Source organism: Heterodontus francisci, chromosome 1, assembly GCF_036365525.1.
Source record: "Heterodontus francisci isolate sHetFra1 chromosome 1, sHetFra1.hap1, whole genome shotgun sequence".
Lineage (NCBI taxonomy): Eukaryota > Metazoa > Chordata > Chondrichthyes > Heterodontiformes > Heterodontidae > Heterodontus > Heterodontus francisci.
In genome coordinates this window covers 103,809,404-103,832,533 of record NC_090371.1, presented here as the reverse complement: position 1 = coordinate 103,832,533, position 23,130 = coordinate 103,809,404, and the positions used below count along the sequence as shown (strand labels likewise).

At 42.5% G+C, this 23,130-nt stretch overlaps 1 protein-coding gene across 3 annotated transcripts in view; it reads left to right on the top strand.

The window, feature by feature from the left end:
- The window catches only part of ercc8 (excision repair cross-complementation group 8), a 116,623-nt gene that overhangs the window by 21,404 nt on the left and 72,089 nt on the right, over positions 1-23,130 (top strand). For all 3 annotated transcript variants that reach the window (XM_068033907.1, XM_068033898.1, XM_068033888.1), the window contains 3 exons: positions 11,959-12,060; positions 12,162-12,285; positions 13,823-13,904. In XM_068033907.1, the coding sequence (XP_067890008.1) occupies positions 11,959-12,060; positions 12,162-12,285; positions 13,823-13,904 (308 nt within the window). The remainder of the gene's footprint in view (positions 1-11,958; positions 12,061-12,161; positions 12,286-13,822; positions 13,905-23,130) is intronic.

Sequence of the window (23,130 nt, the reverse complement as noted above, 5' to 3'; positions counted from 1 at the left end):
CAGGTCAGAGGCTAGGAATTCTGTGGTGCGTAACTCACCTCCTGACTCCCCAGTGCCTGTCCTCCATCTACAAGGCACAAGTCATGAGTGTGATGGAATACTCTCCACTTGCCTGGATGAGCGTAGCTCCAACAACACTCAAGAAGTTTCCCGCCATCCAGGACAAAGCAGCCCGCTTGATTAACACCCCATCCACCATCTTCAACATTCACTTCCTTCACCACTGACACACAGTCGCAGCAGTGTGTACCATCTATAAGATGCACTGCAGCAACTCATCAAGGCTCCTTCGACAGCACCTTCCAAACCCATGACCTCTACCACCTAGAAAGACAAGGGCAGCAGTGCATGGGAACACCACCACCTGCAAGTTCCCCTCCAAGCCCCACACAATCCTGACTTGGAACTGTATCACCGTTCCTTCACTGTCGCTGGGTCAAGGTCCTGGAATTCCCTCCTAACAGCCATGTTAGTGTACCTACACCCCAAGGACTGCAGCGGTTTATGAAAGCAGCTCACCACCACCTTCTCAAGGACAATTAGGGATGGGCAATAAATGTTGGCCTAGCCAGCAACGCCCACATCCCATGAATGAATTGTAAAAAAAAAAAATCCCTCTGTACCACAGCATTCATAAAAACATGAGAAATAGGAGCAGGAGTAGGCCATTCAGTTCTTCGAGCCCGCTCCTCCATTCAGTGAGATCACGGTTGATCTACTTCAACCCCACCTCTGTACACTAAGACATTTGTTGATTTGCGCAGGTCTTTGTTATCAAACACTTGCTGGTGTAACTTGTAGAAAGCTGTACTGGTGCAGCTGATCCAGTGCTGATCTCCTCTTCAACGGTCAATTTTGAGAGAGCTAACTGCCAAGGTAGGAGAAATGCTCAACATATTTCAGTCTCCTCTTCAACATAAATGGGAGGTGGAATATTTGGCTGACCAGGTGTGGGTTGATATGAGTTTTGTTTTGGCAGCTTTCAAGGACGGGCCAAGTTTCTTGTCTGCAGAATTGAAGAAGTTGAGAGTGGCTTGCAAATCTGGTGTAGAGTGGGCAATGACGCGGCAGTCATCTGCAAAGTGTAGCTCGTGTATCAATGGTGGTCAGTTTAGTTTTGGCACAGAGGCGACCGAGGTTAAAGAGCTTTCCATCTAAACGGTATTTAATAATGACAGCAGAGGGCAGTTGATCTTTGATGAGATGAATTGCTACTGTCAGGTAGATTATAAATAGTATGGAGGCTATCACACAGCCTTGCTTGACCCCAATCTGGATTTGGAAGGCATCTGTTTCAGATCTCCCACTCAAGACAGTTGCAGTCATGTCATTATGAAGCTATTTCAGGATTGTGATGAAGTTTCTTGAACATCCAAATTGTTGGAGCAGAATCCACAGGGCCTCACAATTTACTGAGTCAAATGCTTTGGTCAGATTGATGAATGCAATGAAGAATTCCTGATGTTCTCGACACTTTTCTCGGATTTGTCTGGCAACAAAGACCGTGTTGGAGGTTCCTCTGGAGGGCCTAAAGCCACACTATGTCGCTGAGAGGAATTCCTCTGCCACAGGAAGTAGGACTGATAGCACTCAAGTAAGAAATAGTAAGATATTAGGTGGGTAAGAGTGAGAGGAAATGCAATAAGGTCTAAATTGGGTTTATTGTGCATATATGTGAACGCATGGAGTGTGGAAAATAAGGTTTGTGAGTTGCAGGCGTAGGTAGCCACATGGGAATATGATATCATGACGATAACGGAGACCTGGCTCAAAAAAGTGTTCAGAAAAGAAAGGAGGAGGGGCGGCAGTATTGATTAAGGAGAATGTAACAGTGCTGGAGAGAGAGGGTGTCCTGGAGGGGTCAAGGATAGAATCTATTTGATTGGAGCTAAGAAATAATAGAGGTACCATTACACTATTCGGTGTATTCTGTAGGCCACCAACTAGTGGGAAAGAGATAGAGAAGCAAATTTGCAAGAAAATTAGAGATGTGAAAATACTGTATAGTGATGATGTCGGGCCTCAATTATCCTAATGTAGACTGGGTTAGTAATCGTGTAAGGGGCAGAGAAGTGGAAGAGTTTCTGAAGTGTGTTTGGAGGAATTTTCTATATCCGTATGTTTCTGGTCCAACGAGGTAGGAGGCATTGCTGGATCTGGTTCTGGTGAAGGAGGTGGGACAAATGGATCAAGTGCCAGTTGGGATTATTTAGGGGCAATGGTCATAGTATCATAAGGTTTAGGTTACCTATAGAAAAGAAAAAGGAGCAATCCAGAGTAAAAATAGTAAATTTAACTGGGGTGAGAACGGATCTGGCCCAGATAATTGGAATCAAAGACTGGCAGGCAAAACTGTAATTGAACAATGGGCTGCCCTTAAAGAGGAGATAGTTCAGGTACAGTCAGGGTACATTCCCACGAGGGGGAAAGGTAGGACAAACAAAGGAGAAAAAGGGTGCATATGACAATTGTCAAGTTGTTAATACAAGTGAAAACAAGACTGAATATAGAAAGTTCAGAGGGGAAGTGAAAAAGAAATGAGAAGCAAAGAAAGAGTATAAAGAGAGACTGGTAGAAAACATAAAAGGGAATCCAGAAGTCTTCTATAGGCATATAAATAGTAAAAGGGTGGTAAAAAGTAAGAGTAAGGCCAATTAGGAAGCAAAAAGGGGATTTATGCTTGGAAGCAGAGTATGGCTGAGGTACTAAATGAATACTTTGCATATGTCTTTATCAAGGAAGAAGATGCTGCCAAAGTCATAGTGGAAGAGGAGGTAGTTGAGATACCGCATGGGCTAAAAACAGATAGAGAAGGCGTTAGATGGGCTGACTGTACTTAAAGTTGATAAGTCACAGGACCGGATCAAATGCATCCAAGTATACTGAGGGAAGTAAGAGTGGAAATTATGGAAGCACTGGCCATAATCTTCCAATCCTCCTTAGATACAGATGTGGTGACAGAGGACTATAAAATTGCAAAAGTTAGACCCTTGTTCAAAATGGGTATAAGGATAAACCCAGCAACTACAGGCCAGTCAGTTTAACCTCGGTGGTGGGAAAGCTTTTAGAAACAGTAATCCGGAACATAATTGGCAGTCATTTGGACAAATGTGGATTAATTCAGAAAAGTCAGCACGGATTTGTTAAGGGCAAATTGTGGTTAATTAATATCAGAGTTTTTTGATGAGGTAACAGAGAGTGTTGTTGTGCTCCTCTAAATCTGGCCTCTTGTGCAACCCTGATTTTAATGGCTCCACCATTGGTGACTGTGCCTTCAGTTGCCTAGGCCTCGAGCTCTGGAGTACCTTCCCTACAACTCTCCACCTCACTTTCCTCCTAGAAGACACACCTGAAAACCTGCCTCTTTGACTAAGCTTTTGGTCATTTGACCTTATATCTCCTTTTCTGGCTCAGTGTCATACTTTGTTTTATAATGATCCTGTGAAGTGTCTTGGGATGTTTTATTATGTTAAAAGTGCAATATAAATATAAGTTGTTGATGTGATATGCATGGACTTCCAAAATGTGTTTATAAGGTGCCCATAACAGGCTTGTCAGCAAATGGAAGCCCATGGAATAAAAGGGATAGTAGCAGCATGGATATGAAGTTGGCTCAGTGACAGGAAACAGGGAGTAGTGGTGAATGGTTGTTTTTTGAGCTGGCGGAAGGGATATAAGTAGGGTTCCCCAGAGGTCAGTGTTAGGACCACTGCTTTTCTTGATCTGTATTACTGACCTATGCTTCGGTGTGCAGGGCACAATTTCAAAATTTGCAGATCACACAAAACTTGCAAGTATTATGATCTGTGAGGAGGATAGTGAAACTTCAAGAGGACATAGACAGCCTCGTGTAATGAGCAGACACATGGCAGATGGAATTTAATGCAGAAAAGTGTGAAGTGATGCCTTGTGGTAGGAAGAACGAGGAAAGGCAATATAAATTATAGGATAACCTATAGAAAACTGAATAAGTAATGGCAGCCAACCACGGATAACAAAGAAAGTTAAGGATTGTATAAGATTAAAAGAAAAGGCCTATAAAGTTGCCAGAAATAGTAGTAAACCTGAGGATTTTAGAATACAGCAAAGGAGGACAAAAAGACTGATAAAGAAAGGGAGAATAGAAAATGAATATAAGCTAGCAAAAAACATAAAAACGAACAGTAAAAGCTTCTATAGGTACGTAAAAAGGAAACATTTGGCTAAGACAAATGTGGGTCCATTACAGGCAGAGTCAGGAGAATTTATAATGGGGAATAGAGAACTGGCAGAGAAGCTTAAATGATTACTTTGTGTCTGTCTTGACTCGGGAAGATACAAAATATCTTGCAGAATTAGATATCCAAGGGATGAGGGAGAATGAGGAATTGAAGGAAATTAGTAATAGTAAGAAGGTTGTATTGGAGAAATTGATGGGGCTGAAGGTTGATAAATTCCCGGGACCTGATAATCTACATCCCAGTGTGTTGAAAGAGGTAACTGTGGCGATAGTGGATGCATTGGTGATTATCTTCCAAAATTCTATCGATGCTGGAGCGGTTCCTGCAGATTGGAAGGGAGCAAATGTCACCTCACTCTTTAAGAAGGGAGAGAGAGAGAAAACGGGGAATTACAGACCTGTTAGCCTTACATCAGTAGTAGGGAAAATGCTAGAATCTATTCTAAAGGATGTGATAAATGGACACTTGGATAATAATGATCTGATTGGGCATAGTCAACATGGATTTATGAATGGGAAATCATGTTTGACGAACCTGTTGGAATTATTTGAGGATGTTACGAACAGAATTGATAAAGGGGAGTTGGTGGACGTCATATACTTGGATTTTCAGAAGGCTTTTGATAAAGTCCCCCACAGGAGGTTGGCTTGCAAAATTAAAGCACATGGGATAGGAGGTAATCTACTGGCATGGATTAAGGATTGGTTAACAGGCAGAGAGTAGGAATAAACGGGTCATTCTCGCGTTGGCAGGCTGTGACTAGTGGGGTACCGCAGGGATCAGTGCTTGGGGCCCCAGCTGGTCACAATATATATCAATGATTTGGATGTGGGTCCAAATGTAATATTTCCAAGTTCGTGGATGACACAAAACTGGGCGGGAATGTGTGTTGTGACTGTCATGCAGACCCCCACCTGCCAAGAATGAGGCACATTAATTTCGCCACATGAACATTGATTTTTTAAATTGTTTCTGGAGTAAAGAAAGAACTTGCTTTAAAAAAAAAGCAACAGATCCTTGACTGGAAAGACATTTACATATTTACAGACAGTGCTTAAAAGGGGCAAAAGACCATGCCCTGACACATTCAATCCACAATGGACTTATGATTACCAGACGCTGAGAGTGGAGGAGACCGGATTTCAGGTTGGCTGCTAAGATGGCCGAATACACAAATGGATGTGGTCACACTCCCTAGTCACGTGACTAACCTGCTGGGCAACCTGAGCTTTTTGAATTTGACCTTGCCACAGAGAATTTGTATGGAAAAAGCTGTTTGTTGATGGACTGACAAGGCCTCTTGCCACAGCCTCTCCTGTCTGCTTCCATCTCTTATGGAACAGAAGACCCAGTGAAGACACATGAACCCCAACAGAGAAAGGTCTCCTACAGTGAACAAGGTTTAACAAAAATACTGGGCCCCAACGAAAAGCAAGACTACCTACAGTCAAGGACTCTACAGCGAGCTCGAAGCACATTTCTTTGCTTGATAATTGGAAATCGGTGAACGAGGATTCGCCATTGGGGAGCTCAAAACATTGTGTGTTTTAAAAAAAAAAAAACCCCTGTTAGAGTAAGACCAGGTGAAGGCTGAAAGGGAACCCCTAGACCTCTTTCTCACCTGGTCATAACATGAGAAAGATGCAAAGCAGCTTCAAGGGGATTTGGACAGACTTAGTGAGTGGGCAAAAATGTGGCAGATGGAATATAATGTGGAAAAATGTGAGGTTATCCCCTTTGGCAGGAGGAACAGAAGTGGAGAGTGTTTCTTAAGTGTAAGAGATTAGAAAGTGTAGATGTACAAAGGGACCTGGGTGTCCTTGTCAATAAGTCACTGAAATCTAACATGCAAGTGCAGCAAGCAATTAAGAAGGCTAATGGTATGTTGGCATTCTTCGCAAGAGGATTTGAGTACATACGAATTAGGAGCAGGAGTAAGCCACTCGGCCCCTTGAGTCTGCTCTGCCATTCAAGACGTCCATGGCTGAACTGATTACTCCACATTTCCACCTACCTCCGATAACCTTCCATCCCCTTGCTTATTAAGAATCTATTACCTCTGCCTTATAAATATTGAAAAACTCTGCTTCCACTGCCTTTTGAGGAAGAGAATTCCAAAGATTCGCGACCCTCGGAGAGAAAAAATTTCTCCTCATCTCTGTCTTAAATGGGCGACCCCTTATTTTTAAAAAGTGACCCCGAGTTCGAGATTCTCCCACAAGGGGAAACATCCTTTCCACATCCACCCTGTGAAGACCCCTCAGGATCTTGTATGTTTCAATCAAGTCGCCTATTACTCTTGTAAATTCCAGCAGATACTGGCATAACCTGTCCAATCTTTCCTCATAGAAATATAGAAAATAGGAGCAGCAGTAGGCCATTTGGCCTTTGGAGCCTGCTCCACCATTCATTATGATCGTGGCTGATCATCCAACTCAGTAGCCTGTTTCCGCTTTCCCCCCATGATCCCTTTCGCCCCAAGAGCTATATCTAACTCCTTCTTGAAAACATACAATGTTTTGGCCTCAACTGCTTTCTGTGGTAGCGAATTCCACAGGCTCGCCACTCTCTGAGTGAAGAAATCTCTCCTCATCTCAGTCCTGAAAGGTTTATCCCTTATCCTTAGACTATGACCCCTGGTTCTGAACTCCCCCACCATCGGGAACATTCTTCCCGCATCTACCCTGTCAAGTCCTGTTAAAATTTTATAGGTTTCAATGAGATCCCCCCCTCACTGTTCTGAACTCCAGCGAATATAATCCTAACTGACTCAGTCTCTCCTCATACGTCAGTCCCGCCATCCCAGGAATCAGTCTGGTAAACCTTCGCTGCACTCCCTCTATAGCAAGAACATCCTTCCTCAGATAAGGAGACCAAAACTGCACACAATATTCCAGGTGTGGCCTCACCAAGGCCCTGTATAATTGCAGCAAGACATCCCTGCTCCTGTACTCGAATCCTCTCGCTATGAAGGCCAACATACCATTTGCCTTTTTTACCGCATGTTGCACCTGCATGCTTACCTTCAGTAACTGGTGTACGAGAACACCCAGGTCTCTTTGCATATTCCCCTCTCTCAGTTTTTAGCCGTTCGGATAATAATCTGCCTTCCTGTTTTTGCTACCAAAGTGGATAACCTCACATTGATCCACATTATCTGCCATGCATTAGCCCACTCACTTAACTTATCCAAATCAACCTGAAGCCTCTCTGTATCCTCCTCACAACTCACCCTCCCACCCAGTTTGTGTCATCTACAAATTTGGAGATATTACGTTTGGTACCCTCATCTAAATCATTAATATATATTGTGAAATCTGGGGTACTAGCACCGATCCCTGCGGTACCCCACTAGTCACTGCCCGCCATCCGGAAAAAGATCTGTTTATTCCTACTCTTTGTTTCCTGTCTGTCAACCAATTTTCAATCCATTGCAATACACTATCCACAATCCTATGCACTTTAATTTTACACGCCAATCTCATATGTGGGACTTTGTCAAAAGCCTTCTGAAAGTCCAAATAAACCACATCCACAGGCTCCCCCTCATCAACTCTACTAGTTACACCCTTGAAGAATTCTAGTAGATTTGTCAAGCATGATTTCCCTTTCGTAAATCCATGTCCGATTCTACCACTGTTCTCCAGTGCTCTGCTATAAAATCTTTTATAATGGACTCTAGAATTTTCCCCACTACGGATGTTTAGATTAGATTAGATTAGAGATACAGCACTGAAACAGGCCCTTTGGCCCAACGAGTATGTGCCGACCATCAACCACCCATTTATACTAATCCTACACTAATCCCATATTCCTACCAAACATCCCCACCTGTCCCTATATTTCCCTACCACCTACCTATACTAGTGACAATTTTTTTATAATGGCCAATTTACCTACCAACCTGCAAGTCTTTTGGCTTGTGGGAGGAAACCGGAGCACCCGGAGGAAACCCACGCAGACACAGGGAGAACTTGCAAACTCCACACAGGCAGTACCCAGAATCGAACCCGGGTCGCTGGAGCTGTGAGACTGCAGTGCTAACTACTGCGCCACTGTGCAGTCAGGCTGACTGGTCTATAATTCCCTGTTTTCTCTCTACCTTTTTTTTTTTAGATAGGCCACCCATTCCAGGGATTAGTCTAGTAATATATTAAAAGCAAAATACTGCAGATGCTGGAAATCTGAAATAAAAACAAGAAATGCTGGAAATACTCAGCAGGTCTGGCAGCATCTGTGGAGAGAGAAGCAGCGTTAACATTCCAGGTCAGTGACCTTTCATCTAATAAACCTTCTCTGTACTGCCTCTGACGTATTTACATCCTTCCTTAAATAAGGAGACCAGTACTGTACACAGTATTCCAGATGTGGTCTCACCAATGCTGAAGCATAATCTCCCTACTTTTTTGTTCAATTTCCCACGCAATATTCGATAACATTCTATTAACTTTCCTAATTACATGCTGTACCTGCATACTATCCTTTTGCGATTCATGCACGAGGACACCCTTTGCATCTCAGAGCTCTGCAATCTCGCACCATTTAGATTATCTGCTTTTTCAATCTTCCTGCCAAAGTGGACAATTTCACACTTTTCCACATTATACTCCATTTGCCAAGTCTTTGCCCACTCACTTAACCTATCTCTATCACTTAGTAGCCTCCTTATGTCCTCTTCACAAGTTACTTTCCTACCTATCTTTATGTCATCAGCAAATTTAGCAACCATACCTTTGGTCCTTTCATCTAAGTCATTTATATAAATTGTAGAAAGTTGAGGCACCGGCACAGATGCCTGTGCCACACCACTTGTTACATCTTGCCTACTCTCTGTTTCCTGTTAGTTAACCAATATTCTATCCATGCCATTATGTTACCCCATACACCATGAGTTTTTATTTTCTGCAATAACTTTGATGTGGCACCTTATCAAATGCCTTCTGGAAATCTAAGTACAATACATCCACCAGTTCCCCTTATCCACAGAACATGTAACTTCCTCAAAGAACTCCAATAAATTGGTTAAACATGATTTCCCTTTCACAAAACCATGTTAACTCTGCCTGATTACCTTGAATTTTTCTAAATGCCCTGCTATAACAACTTTAATAATAGCTTCTAGCATTTTCCCCAAGACAGATGTTAAGCTAACTGGCCTGTAGTTTCCTGCTTTCTGTCTCCCTCCCTTTTTGAATAAAGGAGTTATGTTCGCTATTTTCCAATCTAAAGGAACCTTCCCTGAATCTAGGAAATTTTGAAAACTAACGCATCAACTATCCCACTAGCCACTTCCTTTAACACCTTAGGATGAAGTCCATCAGGACCCGGGGACTTGGCAGCCCACAGCTCCAACAATTTGTTCAGTACCACTTCCCTGGTGATTGTAATTTTCTTGAGTTCCTCCCTCCCTTCCATTTCCTGACTGACAGCTGATACTGGGATGTTACTTGTATCCACAATAGTGAAGACCAATGCAAAATATCTGTTCAATTCATCTGCTATCTCTTTATTATCCATTATTAATTCCTGAGACTCACTTTTTATAGGACCAACGCTCACTTTGTTAACTTTTCTTTTTTAAATATCTATAGAAACTCTTACTATCTATCTTTATATTTTGAGCTAGCTTTCTCTCGTACTCTATTTTTACTTTCCTTATCAATCTTTTAGTTGTTCTTTGCTCTTTTTTATATTCTGTCCAATCTTCTGACCTGCCTCCCATCTTTGCGCAATTATAGGTTTTTTCTTTAAGTTTGATACTATCTTTAACTGTTTTAGTTAACCACGGATGGCGGGTCCCACCTTTGGAATTTTTCTTTCTCGTTGAAATGTATCTATTGTGTATTCTTAAATATCCCCTTAAATGTCTGCCACTGCATCTCTATTGACCTATCCCTTAACCTGATTTGCCAGTTCACTTTAGCTAGCTCTGCTTTCATGCCCTCATAATTACCCTTATTTACTTTAAAATACTAATCTTGGATGCACTCTTCTCTCCCTCAAACTGAATGTAAAGTTCAATCATATTATGATTGCTGTTACCTAGGGGTGCCTTAACTATGAGATCATTAATTATTCCTATCTCGTTGCACAATACCAGGTCTAGTATAGCCTGCTCTATGGTTGGCTCCAGAACGTACTGTTCCAACAAATTATCCCAAAAACATTCTATGTACTCCTCATCTCGGCTACCTCTGCACATCTTATTTTTCCAGTCTATATGTAGATTAAAATCCCCCATAATTATCTCTGTACCTTTCTGACAAGCTTCCATTATTTCATCCTTTATAGTGAAGCCCTGCTTGAATTGTATAGAACCTTGGTTAGACCGCACCTGGAGTACTGTGTGCAGTTCTGGTCCCCTTACCTTAGGAAGAATATTTTTGCCCATAGAGGGAATGCAACGAAGGTTCACCAGACTTGTTCCCGGGATGGCGGGACTGTGCTATGTATAGAGATTGGGGAAACTGGGCCTGTATTCTCTAGAATTTCGAAGAATGAGAGGTGATCTCATTGAAACCTACAAAATATTTAAAGGGATAGACAGTATAGATGCAGCTAAGCTGTTTCCCCTGGTTGGGGAATCTAGAACCAGGCGACACAATTTCAAAATAAGGGAGAAGCCACTTAGGACAGAGATGAGGAGAAATTTCTTGACTCAGAGGGTTGTGAATCTTTGGAATTCTCTACCCCAGAGGGCTGTGGAAGCTCAGTCATTGAGTGTTTAAAGCAGAGATTGACAGATTTCTAAATACCAATGATGTCAGGGGATATGAGGATAGTGTGGAAAAAGGCATTGAAGTGGATGATCAGCCATGATCATATTGAATGGCAGGGCAGGCTCGATGGGCTGAATGGCCTACTCCTGCTCCTATGTTCCTATACAGTTCTAAAGTGGGTGCAAGAACAGAGGGCTCTGGGGGTATATGTGCACAAATCATTTGAAGGTGGCAGGCAGGTTGAGAAAGTGGTTAATAAGGCATACAGGATCCTGGGGTTTATGATTAGAGGCATAGTGAACAAAAGCAAGGAAGTTATGCTGAACCTTTACAAAACACTGGTTCAGCCTCAATTATTGTATTGTGTCCACTTCTGGGCACCACACTTTAGGAAGGATATGAAGGCATTGGAGAGGGTGCAGAAAAGATTTGAGTTTCAGGGATAAGAAACTTCAGTTACGTGGATAGGTTGGAGAAGCTGGGACTGATCTCCTTCGAGAAGGAAAGGTTGAGGGGAGATTTGAGGTGTTCAAAATCTTGAGGGGTCTGGACAGAGTAGATAGGAAGAAACTGTTCCATTTGGCAGAAAAGTCGAGAACCAGAGAACACTGATTTAAAGGGATTGGCAAAGGAAGCAACAGCAACATGAGGAAAAGCTTTTTCACACAGCGAGTGGTTCGGATCTGGAATGCACTGCCTGGGAGCGTGATGGAGGCAGATTCAATCATGGCTTTCAAAAGGGAATTGGATAATTATCTGAAGAGAGAAAATTTGCAGGGCTGAGAAGAAAAGACAGGGGTCTACGACTAGTTTAATTGCTCTTGCAGAGAGCCAGCATGGACACGATGATGTGAATGGCCTACTTCTGAGTTGTAAGCATTCTATGATTCTATGATATTATATTGTAATTTTCCTGGATCTTTGCATTGTGAATTTTAATTTTTGCCCAGTTGTAGTACAGTACATTGGAGTTGATTTTATGTTTCATTGTCATCGAGTCTTATTTATGCTTCAATTAGTATGCTGTCCGGTGGATCAGATGGCGTCATTGCAGTATATGATTTGGAGAATGCCACTAAAAAGCTGCAGTACACCTGTAAGGCAATTTGTACAGTGAGCAGGTAAGAGTGGTCTAATTTATTATTTTATTACTACAGTACTGTATTTGTAATATTTTTAAGTCAGCAGTTACATTTTATATATGTATATAATGTTTTAAAAGGTCCCACGGCCATGTGCACAAATACAGCGTGGAGACTGTTCAGTGGTATCCTTGTGACACTGGCATGTTTACATCAAGCTCATTTGATAAAACTTTGAAAATATGGGATACAAATAGGCTACTGGTAAGTACAAATAATTTTCATGATGAAAGTACATGACTATTCCCTTTATGCTGAATAAAATTGTTTTCAAAAAGCTGCATATGTTTTCTATTTGTTTGGTTGTAAATAATATAAAGGACACTGTTCAATTTTTTTTTATTTTCTCCCTTTTTTCTCCTGAAGCCACTAACTCATACTGTGGTAAGGTTCCATGGTTGCCAACAGGTCTCTGATAACTTGATTATACTTTCTGTGCTCATGCAGGAATAATCAGGGAGACTGTTTGTTTGACTTTGAAAGGCATCACAGCTGATCCTGATCTTGTCCATATCCAATGTCAACACTTATGCACCTAGCAGGGTCACTGGATAACCATCAGGAGTGGGAGCTTTGGGTGATTTTTATTTCATTGTAAATCCAGAGGTCACGTATCAGAGTCAATAAGGCAGGGAGATTCTTGGAAAAGCAGTGCAAAAGGGTGATCTTCAAGATGTGAAAGCAACGGAATTGTTGTTCTTTGTGTTCTCTACATACAGAAATTTACAGGCAAACCTCCTCCAATTGGTTAGTGAGTAAATATTCTGCCTAATGTAGTGAACAAATCACTAAGAACTCAAATTTGACCTCTGCTCTGTGCTACTCAGCTGGTCTCAGGGTGGTGGTGGTATAATTGATGAGGTGCAATAATTGGTCTAGAAAGGAGAAAAATTAGCACAATTCTCATTTTTGACTGCTACCATGTGACTGCTGCTGGAAGCTTCTGCATATTGGGTGATGTCTGAGAGGAAGTGAGGGAAAATATAGGAAATGTACTCAGTATAAAACAAAATCAATGAATTTGTTTTCCAGGCCCACACCATTCCTTAGCAAATAGGATAGATAACATGTGTGTTTCTGTCTTTGTAGCTGTTAAGCCAGCCACAGCAAACGTGCAAGAGCAGCTGTAAATTGTTCTCAACGTGCTCTTTATTCCCCTCAACCTTCCTTTCCAGAGGGATACTTTCATGTACGTTTTAATAAGTACACAGCATGATTGGGAACATATTGTAATGGATCCATATAGTACTATTCGAACTGGCTGCTTCACTGCCTTGCCTCAAACTTTACACTGATTTAAGATTGATCAAACAATAAGCAAAGTAAACTTTAAATCTAATGGCGAATTGAGTGCAGTACCAATCTCTTGTGTAAACCTTGTCAATGTTGATCAAGGGAATTCATTATTTCTTTTGTGTCTGTTAACGCTGTTTTAGGAGCTAAACACAATGCTGTGTTGCAAAAAATGCTGTTTATAACTTTAAATATTACTGAGATAATATTGTGAACTGCAGCATAAATAGTATTTCTGTACAAATGGTACTTAGTAATGATTTTTAAGATCATGAAGTTAAATTGTAACATTCTTCTAAGTTTTCTTTAAAGCTGACTGCAATCTTGTATTACATATAATGCAAATTTGCTATATTAGTGCACTGTATCTCTTGCAATGTTTTTACTGAATGGGTTAAGAATTTGCTATTAGGCATTTAATGAAAGAATAATTCATTTTATTTTGCAGCCTGCTGAAGTGTTCAGCTTCGAAGGAACAGTCTATTGTCATCATATGTCTCCAGTTGCAACCAAGCACTGTCTGATAGCTGGTTAGTATAATGAGATGTTGTTGGATGCTGCACGTGGTTATTATACAATGCCAAACATTTATCTAAAAATATTTTAGTTGCGGCTCTCTATTGGAGGAATGTTATAGATCCCCAAACCAGCGTGATAGCCTTAGTCATAGTCATAGAGGTCATTTACAGCACAGAAGGAGGCCATCCGCCCATTGAGTCCATGCCAGGTCTTCATGGAGCTATGATGTTAGTCCCACTCTCTAGTTCAATCCCCGTCATCCTGTAAGTATATTTCTCTCAGGTGGCCATCCATCTTCCACTTGAAGTCATTGATTGTCGCCGCCTCCACCACCCTTGTGGGCAGCGAGTTCCTGGTCATTACAATCTGCTGCGTAAATAAGTTCTTCCTCATATTCTCCCTGCATCTTTTGCCCAAAACTTTCAATCTGTGTCCCTTAGTCCTTGTACCATTTGGAAATGGAACAGATTTTCCTTGTCTAACTTATCTAAGCCTGTCATAATTTTGTACACTTCTATAAAATCTCCCCTCAATCTCTTTTGTTCTAAGGAGAAAAAAACTCAGCTTTTCCAACCTAACCTTGTAACTAAAATCTTCCATCCCTGGAACCATTCTGATAAATCTCCTCTGCACCCTTTCAAGGGCCTCGACATCATTCCTGAAGTGTGGTGACCAGAACGGATGCACTACTCCAGTTGGGACCTACCCAGAGCTTTATAAAGTTTCAGTATGATGTCCCTGCTTTTGTATGCAATGTCTCTATTTATAAAGCCCAATATCCCAAATTCTTTACCAACAACTTTCTCAATATGTCCTGTCACCTAAAGATTGATGAACATGCACCCCTACCTCCCGCACGCTCTTTAGAACTGTGCCATTAGGTATGTATTGCCTCTCCCTGGTCCTTCTGCCAAAATGCATCACCTCGCATTTGTCAGTATTAAATTCCATCTGCCACCTCTCTGCCCGTTCTGCTAGCCTATCTGTCCTGTTGCAGATGGTTCATATCATCCTCATTGTTTGCCTCACCTCCACGTTTGGTGTTGTCAGCAAATTTTGGGATTCTACTCTGTATTCCAAGATTCAACTGATTTATATATAGCAAACAAAGCAATGGTCCCAGCACTGACCCTAGGGGAACAGCACTGTCCACCGTCCTCCAGTCTGAAAAGCAACCATTTACCGCGCCTCACTGTTTTCTGTCCTTAAGCCAATTTTTTAATCCAATTGGACACTGACTCTCCTATTCCATGAGCTTCAATTTTGAAAAACATCTTTTTATGTGGTACCTTATCAAATGTTTTCTTAAAATCCATGTAAACAATATCCACCACATTCCCTTCATTAACCTTCTCTGTTACTTCATCAGAAATTCAATTAGATTTGTCAAGCATGATCTGCCTTTTACAAATCCATGCTGGCTATCCTTAATTAACTCATACCTCTCCGAGTGTTTGTTGATATTTTCCCAGATTATAGTTTCTAAAACCTTACCCACCACTGATAAACTAACTGGCCTTGATCTGGAATAGATAAGGAAAGAGCTATACTTCTTTCTTCTTTCTTTGGCCTCCTTATCTCGAGAGACAATGGGTAAGTGCTTGGAGGTGCTCAGTGGTGTGTGGAGCAGCGCCTGGAGTGGCTATAAAGGCCAATTCTAGAGTGACGGGCTCTTCCACAGGTGCTGCAGAAAAGTTTGATTGTTCGGGCTGTTACACAGTTGGCTCTTCCCTTGCGCCTCTGTCTTTTTTCCTGCCAACTGCTAAGTCTCTTCGACTCGCCACGCTTTAGCCCCGCCTTTATGGCTGTCCGCCAGCTCTGGCGAACGCTGGCAACTGACTCCCACGACTTGTGATCAATGTCACAGGATTTCATGTCGCATTTGCAGACATCTTTAAAGCGGAGATATGGACGGCCGATGGGTCTGATACCAGTGGCGAGCTCGCTGTACAATGTGTCTTTGGGGATCCTGCCATCTTCCATGCGGCTCACATGGCCAAGCCATCTCAAGCGCCGCTGACTCAGTAGTGTGTATAAGCTGGGGATGTTGGCCGCCTCGAGGACTTCTGTGTTGGAGATACGGTCCTGCCACCTGATGCCAAGTATTCTCCGGAGGCAGCGAAGATGGAATGAATTGAGACGTCGCTCTTGGCTGACATACGTTGTCCAGGCCTCGCTGCCATAGAGCAAGGTACTGAGGACACAGGCTTGATACACTCGGACTTTTGTGTTCCGTGTCAGTGCGCCATTTTCCCACACTCTCTTGGCCAGTCTGGACATAGCAGTGGAAGCCTTTCCCGTGCGCTTATTGATTTCTGCATTTAGAGACAGGTTACTGGTGATAGTTGAGCCTAGGTAGGTGAACTCTTGAACCACTTCCAGAGCGTGGTCGCCAATATTGATGGATGGAGCATTTCTGACGTCCTGCCCCATGATGTTCGTTAGGTGGTTAGTAGTTGAAGCTACTAACTTGCCAGGAATTTGATTGTTGTAATGTGCCTACAGATAAGATAGGGGAAGGGATTTCTAGAATTAATCGAAGACTCTTTATGGCTTAAGAGGCTACAAAGGGTGTACTGGGCTTGATTGTGTAGTAGGGACAATTAGATCTCCAACATAAATGTGGGTAAGGCTTTAAGTAACCGTGATCATATTGTAGTAACATTTGATATTACAAGGATCAGTAAAGTTATAAAAACCCAAATAAGATTGCCAATTTTAAGAGGACCAACTTTATGCACTTGTGAGTTGGTCAGAATGGGCCTGGCAGTTTTAAATATGGCTAGGAAAGTGAAGGATCTATAGAGTCACTTCAAGGAAGTGATTTGAAATGCATTGACCAGTGTATATCAAGGCAAACTTAAAGGCACTGCTTCCTGGTTGAATACAACTGCAATGCATAAAGAGGTAAAAAAGGCATTTGAAGACATGAAGGAAAAAGCCACAAAATTAAGACAGATTCAACACCAAAAGGCATGCCAGGATTGTCAAAAGTATTAGAATAGCAAAACAAAATTGTGTTGAACATGGTAAGAGTAGGGAATTTTTTTTTGTTTCTAAGGAAGTTTCTGTCTCAGTTCCTGGCAAGGAAGAGACAAATAACTTACTTGAATAGGTAACTGAAGGATATTGCAGAAGTAAAGCATGGCACTATTCACATTGTTACTAATATTGTTCCCTAACAGCTGTGTAAAATTAAGGTAAATAAATGTTGGGGGACAGAAAAGATGTATCAAAGGATGCTTGCGGAACTAAGGGAGGAAATTGCAGGAACTCTGGTACAAATCTTCCAGAAATCACTGAATTCTGGAGAGATGTCTGGAGGAAGGCACATCTTACTTGTATTTTTAAAATAGTAGGAAAAGTGATCCAGGAAACTACAGACCAGTGAGTTTGATCATTGTTTGTAAAGTTATAGAAACCTTTATTAAAGATATAAAATCACAAAGCATTGGGATAGTAATAAAGTCATTAGAACATAATCAATATGGGTCACGACACTCAAATCTACTAGTTTTCTTTTAGGGTGTGAGGAAGGAGCTTGATGCGGGTAAGGCAGTGGATATTGTATATTCAGGTTTCAGTAAATTTTTGAATACAGTTCTTCTGGAAAGTGGGAATGAGTTGAAATATCTTACATTTCAAGGGGTTCCGAGTAAATGTGTTCCGCCAAAACAAAAGGGTGGGACGGCCAAATCTAGAGCCCCATGGATGTCAAGGAGTTTACAGGGCAAGATAAGGCAGAAAAGGAAAGCTTATGCCTGACACAGAGAACTCAACATTACAGAAAGCTGAGAGGAGTATAGAAAGTGGCGGGGTGAAAGCATAAAGGTGTCATGCAGGCCCCCACCTGCCAAGAATGAGGCACACATTATTTCGCCACATGAACATAAAACTTAAAACAAAATGACTCCTGAAAATGCAGCGGGCCGCTGATGTCATCAGAGCACTCCAAGCTGCGCATATGCGCAAACGGTCTCCAGCACGTTGAGATGCTGCGCATGCGCAGCCTACGTCTTGCCTTTCCAGGACTAACTGGCGCAGGCGCGGGAAAACACTAACTGGTGCATGTGCGGGAAACTGCTCTTGCCCCTCGACCACTCACTCCAGGCTGCTCGCTCGCTCCCTGCTTCCTCCCTCTTTCCAGCCGCTCGCTCCCCCCCCATACCTCCAGACGCTAGCTCTAGGCCGCGGCCACTTCCCTCCTCTCAGCCACTCGCTCCGCCCAAAGAAGCAAAGCGGGCTGCGAGGGGTGACGGGGCGATGTAGGAGCGAGTGGCTGAGAGGAGGGAAGCGGCCTGCAGCCGAGAGCTAACGTCTGGAGGGATGGGGGGTGGTGGGGGGGCCTGGGGAAGCGGGGAGTCAGTTCCCGGAGAGTGGGATAGGGTGGGTGGGGCAGCGGGGCGTGAGTGCCTGGGGAGCGGGATGGCACTGAAACCTCACAGAATTACGGAGGTTGTGCAGTGCTGTCCTTCTGATGAGACTTTAAACAGCGCAATGTTTTCTGAGTATCAAACATGTCCACTGTGTGCTGCCATGGGTTGAAGTTGTTTTTTTGTGATAAATTGAGCAGCACCACCTTTAATCCTGGCAGCTGCCTGAACGTGGCAGACAGTGATGTTTCAGTGAAACATGTTGTATTTGCGCAGTGGTTGTGTTGTCAGCAAACGCAGCCAACTTAAAATTGCTGCTGGGAAGAAAAGAGGGCCTATCACAAGGAATTGCCAGGCCCCTCGCCCGATAGACTTTTTTTGCATACTAGCAGACAGTGTTAGAACAAAGGACCCGGTCTCTGCTTCCCCAATACACACAAGATCTGGTCAGACCAGTTTAGTCAAATGAGTAACTGGCGGTTGGAGTTTTTTGAATTTGAACTTGCCACAGAGTTTTAAAACTCAGAAAGCTGTTTGCTCCTGGACTGAAAAGACCTCTCCCCTGCCTGCTCGCTGTCACCAGCTTCAGAAACCATTGAAGTCATATGAACCCCAAGAGAGAAAAGTCTCCTACAGCGAACAAGGTTTGAGAAGAATACTGGGCCCCAACGAAAAGCAAGACTGCCTACAATCAAGGACTACAGCGAGTTCAAAGCACAGTAACAAGAAACTCTTCTGATATTGCCTCAAACCTCTTGACTTATTTTTTTCTTCTCTTTTCTGTCTCTATTTGCATGTGTGTATCACGTATGCATGCTTGCGTGAGGTGTGGCGTATCCGGAGACGTTAACCGAATTAGAGTTTAAGTTTAATAAATTTCATTTTTCTTCTATAAACCTAAGAAAACCCGGTGTGCTCATTTTTTTGCCCATAATTGGGAAGTGGTGAACAAGGTTTCACCAAGGGAGAGCTCAAAACACAGTGTGTTTAAAATTAAACCCTGTTACAATAAGACCAGGTGAAGGCTGAGCGACCCCTAGACACCTTTCTCATATGGTCGTAACAAAGGAAATTAGGAAAGCTAAGAGAGGGCATGAAAGAATATTGGCAAGCAAAATTAAAGCGAACCCAAAGATGTCTTATAAGAGTAAGAGGATAACTAAGGAAAGAGTAGGGCTCATAAAAGACCAAAAAGGTAACCTATATGTTGGGGCGGAAGATGTTGGTATTGTTGTTAATGAATACTTTGCATCTATCTTCACAAAAGAGGGGGACAATGCACATATTGTAGTTAAGGAAGACAGGTGTGAAGTATTGGATGTCATCAACATAAGGAGAGAGGACCTATTAATGGGATTAGCATCCTTAAAAGTTGATAAATCATCAGTGCCAGATGAAATGTACCCCAGGCTGTTAAAAGAGAAAGAGAGGAAATAGCGGAAGGTCTGCCCATCATTTTCCATTCCTCACTGGATACAGGTGTGGTGCCAGAGGATTGGAGGACGACTAGCATTGTACCTCTGTTTAAAAAGGGAGTGAAGGATAGACCGAATAATTACAGGTCAGTCAGTCTAACCTCAGTAGTGGGCAAATTATTGGAATTTATTCTGATAGACAGGATAAACTGTCACTTGGAAAGGCACAGATTGATCAAGGATAATCAGCATGGATTTGTTAAGGGAAGATCTTGTCTGACCAACTTGATCGAATTTTTTGAAGAAGTTACAAAGAAGATAGATGAGGGTAATGTAGTTGATGTGGTCTATGTGGATTTTAGCAAGGCTTTTGACAAGGTCCCAGATGGCACTCTGGTTAAAAAAATAAAATCCCATGGGATCCAGGGAAATGCAGCAAGGTGGATACAAAATTGGCTCAGTGGCAGGAAACAAAGGGTAATTGTTGACAGGTGTTTTTGCAACAGGAGGGCTGTTTCCAGTGGCGTTCCGTAGGTCTCAGTACTGGGTCCCCTGCTTTTTGCGGTATAAACAATTTGGACATAAATGTGGGGGGCATGATCAAGAAATTTGCAGATGACACAAAGATTGGCCGAGCGGTAGATAGCGAGGAGGATAGCTGCAGGTTGCAGGAAGATATTGATGGTTTGGTCAGATAGGCAGAAAAGTGGCAAATGGAATTCAACCTGGAGATGTGTGAGGTGATGCATCTGGGGGAGGTCAAACAAGGCTAAGGAATACACGATTAATGGGAAAATACTGAGAGGTATAGAAGAAGTGAGAGACATTGGAGTAAATGTCTATAGATCCCTGAAGGTAGCAGGCCAAGTCGATAAGGTGGTTAAGAAGGCATATGGAATCCTTTCCTTTATTAGCCAAGGTATAGAACATAAGAGCCAGGGAGGTTATGCTAGAACTGTATAAATCATTGGTTAGGTCACAGCTTGAGTAATGTGTACAGTTCTGGTCACCTTATTACAGAAGGGATGTAATTGTACTAGAGAGGGTACAGAGGAGATTTACGAGGATGTTGCCTGGACTGGAAAATGCAGCTATGAAGAAAGATTGGATAGGCTGGGGTTATTCTCCTTAGAACGGAAAAGGCTGAAGGGAGATTTGATTGAGATGTACAAAATTGTTAGGGGCCTGGATAGAGTTGATGAGAAGGGCCTATTTACCTTAGCAGAGAGATCAGTGACTAGGGTGCATAGATTTAAAGTGATTGGCAGAAGGATTAGAGGGGAGATGAGGAAAAGTCTTTTCACCCAGAGGATGGTGGGGGTCTGGAACTCACTGCCTGAAAGGGTAGTTGAGGCATAAACCCTCAACTCATTCAAAAGAAGTCTGGATATGCACCTCAAGTGCCGTAATCTGCAGGGCTATGGACCAAATGCTGGAAGGTGGGATTTGAATGGATGGAACGTTTCTCGGTTGGTACAGACACAATGGGCCAAGTGGCCTCTTTCTGTGCCGTAAACTTTCTGTGATTCTGTTGGATACTAAATTAGTTGACCGATGGAACCCAGAAGGTGGTACAAGGAATATCATGACGCTAGGGAAATGATATTTGCATTTGTTATGACCATGTATGCAAAAGCTCTAGGGTTCCCTTTCAGCCTTCATCTGGTCTTATTGTAACAGGGTTTAACTTTAAACACACTGTGTTTTCAGCTCCCCCTTGGTGAATCCTTGTTCACTGCTTTCCAAATATAAGGCAAAGAAACCAGCACAAACAGGCTTTCTTAGGTTTAAAAAAGAAAAGTTGAAATTTTATTAAACTTAAACTTAAATTCGGTTAACGTCTACGAATACACGCCATACCCCATGCTAGCATGCATAAGCAAATAGAGACAGAAAAGAGCAGAAGAAAAATAAAGTGGAAAGGTTTGAGGCAATATCTGAAGAGTTGTTACAGTTCTTCGAGCTCACTGTAGAGTACTTGATTGTAGGTAGATCTTGCTTTTCGTTGTGGCCCAGTGTTATTCTTAAACCTTGTTCACTGTAGGAGACTTTTTTCACTTGGAGTTCGTGTGTCTTCAGTGGATTTTGGAGTTCTGTGAGAAAGTGATGGGAGCAGGCAAACAGGAGAGGAGGTCTGCTTGAGTCCAGGAGCATTCAGCTTTCTGCAGGCTCTCAGTTCAAACTGTACAATTCAGAAACCCCCAGGTTGCCAAGCAGGTTAATCATGTGACTAACTGGTCTGACCATGTCTTGGCTATGTGTATTGTATGTCAAGGAATGGTTCTTTGTCCTTTCGAAGCACTATCTGTTAACATGCAAATGTCTTTTTTCCAGCCAAGGTCTGGCAGTCCTTGTAACAGGCCTTCTCTTCTTCCCAGCAACAATTTGAAATTTAATGTCCATGTGGCAAAATTAATAATGCCTCATCCTTAGGTGGGGGGTCTGCATGAGACCTCCACACCCAGGGGAATGAAATGCAATTAGAGAAAAGTGCATTTCATTAAAAGAGTTGAGAGAAAATATTAGATACAGAAAACCATGCATTTCTCTCATTCATTTCTATTCATTCATAAATCCTAAAGCTTATTAAAATTGCCTGTCTTTTCTTGGTGCCAGTGGCAGTTGGCAGGACAAAAAAACAAGTGCAAGGAGAGAGCCAACTGTGTAACAGCCCCGACAACCAACCTTATCTTCAACGCCTGTGGAAGAGTCTGTCACTCTAGAATTGACCTTTATAGCCACTCCAGGCACTGCTCCACAAACCACTGACCACCTCTCGGCGATTACCCATTGTCTCTCGAGACAAGGAGGCCAAAGAGAAGAAAAAAAAAGTGCTGTTTTAATTGCCCTCTTTTTGGCATCCCAATAAACCTGTTCTTTGGGGAAGTTTTTCTTCAGTTCACTCATTTCCATGACTGCTTAGGATCTCTGAGATGGTTAGGTTTAATTAGCCCTGAGTTGGAATTTTTTTTCAGGAGAGTCAGTAGTGGACGGGCCTATCCTGAACTCTCCTTCAGTGCTTTACTGAGTCATGCAAAGGCTTTTGTCTTTAGGGTGATGGGTGGTTTTCTTTTTTCTGACAGCGGTGGAGGATTCCTTGCTAATTTCCGCTTTGTCCTCTGGGATACTCCTGCCTGCAGATATTTGTGCAGACCCTGCTATACTCTTCTGTGGCACTTTGACTAGGTGAGGCATCACCCTCACGGTTTATGTGCCCACTAGAGGTCTGACTTTGTTTCTGCAGGTTTCTGTAAATGCTGTTATCAACTCTGGGGTGCTTCTAGTGTCTGCATTTACATAGGAGGATGTGGGATCTAACTTTTCAGATTTTTCATGTTTGGCTGACCGGACAGTAGGAGTTTTCATCCAGGATTCCTCCCGGACTTCCTTTAACCTGCCCGCTTGGTCGCATTTTCCCTTCCCTTTCTAACCTTTTGCGAGCCTTGTGC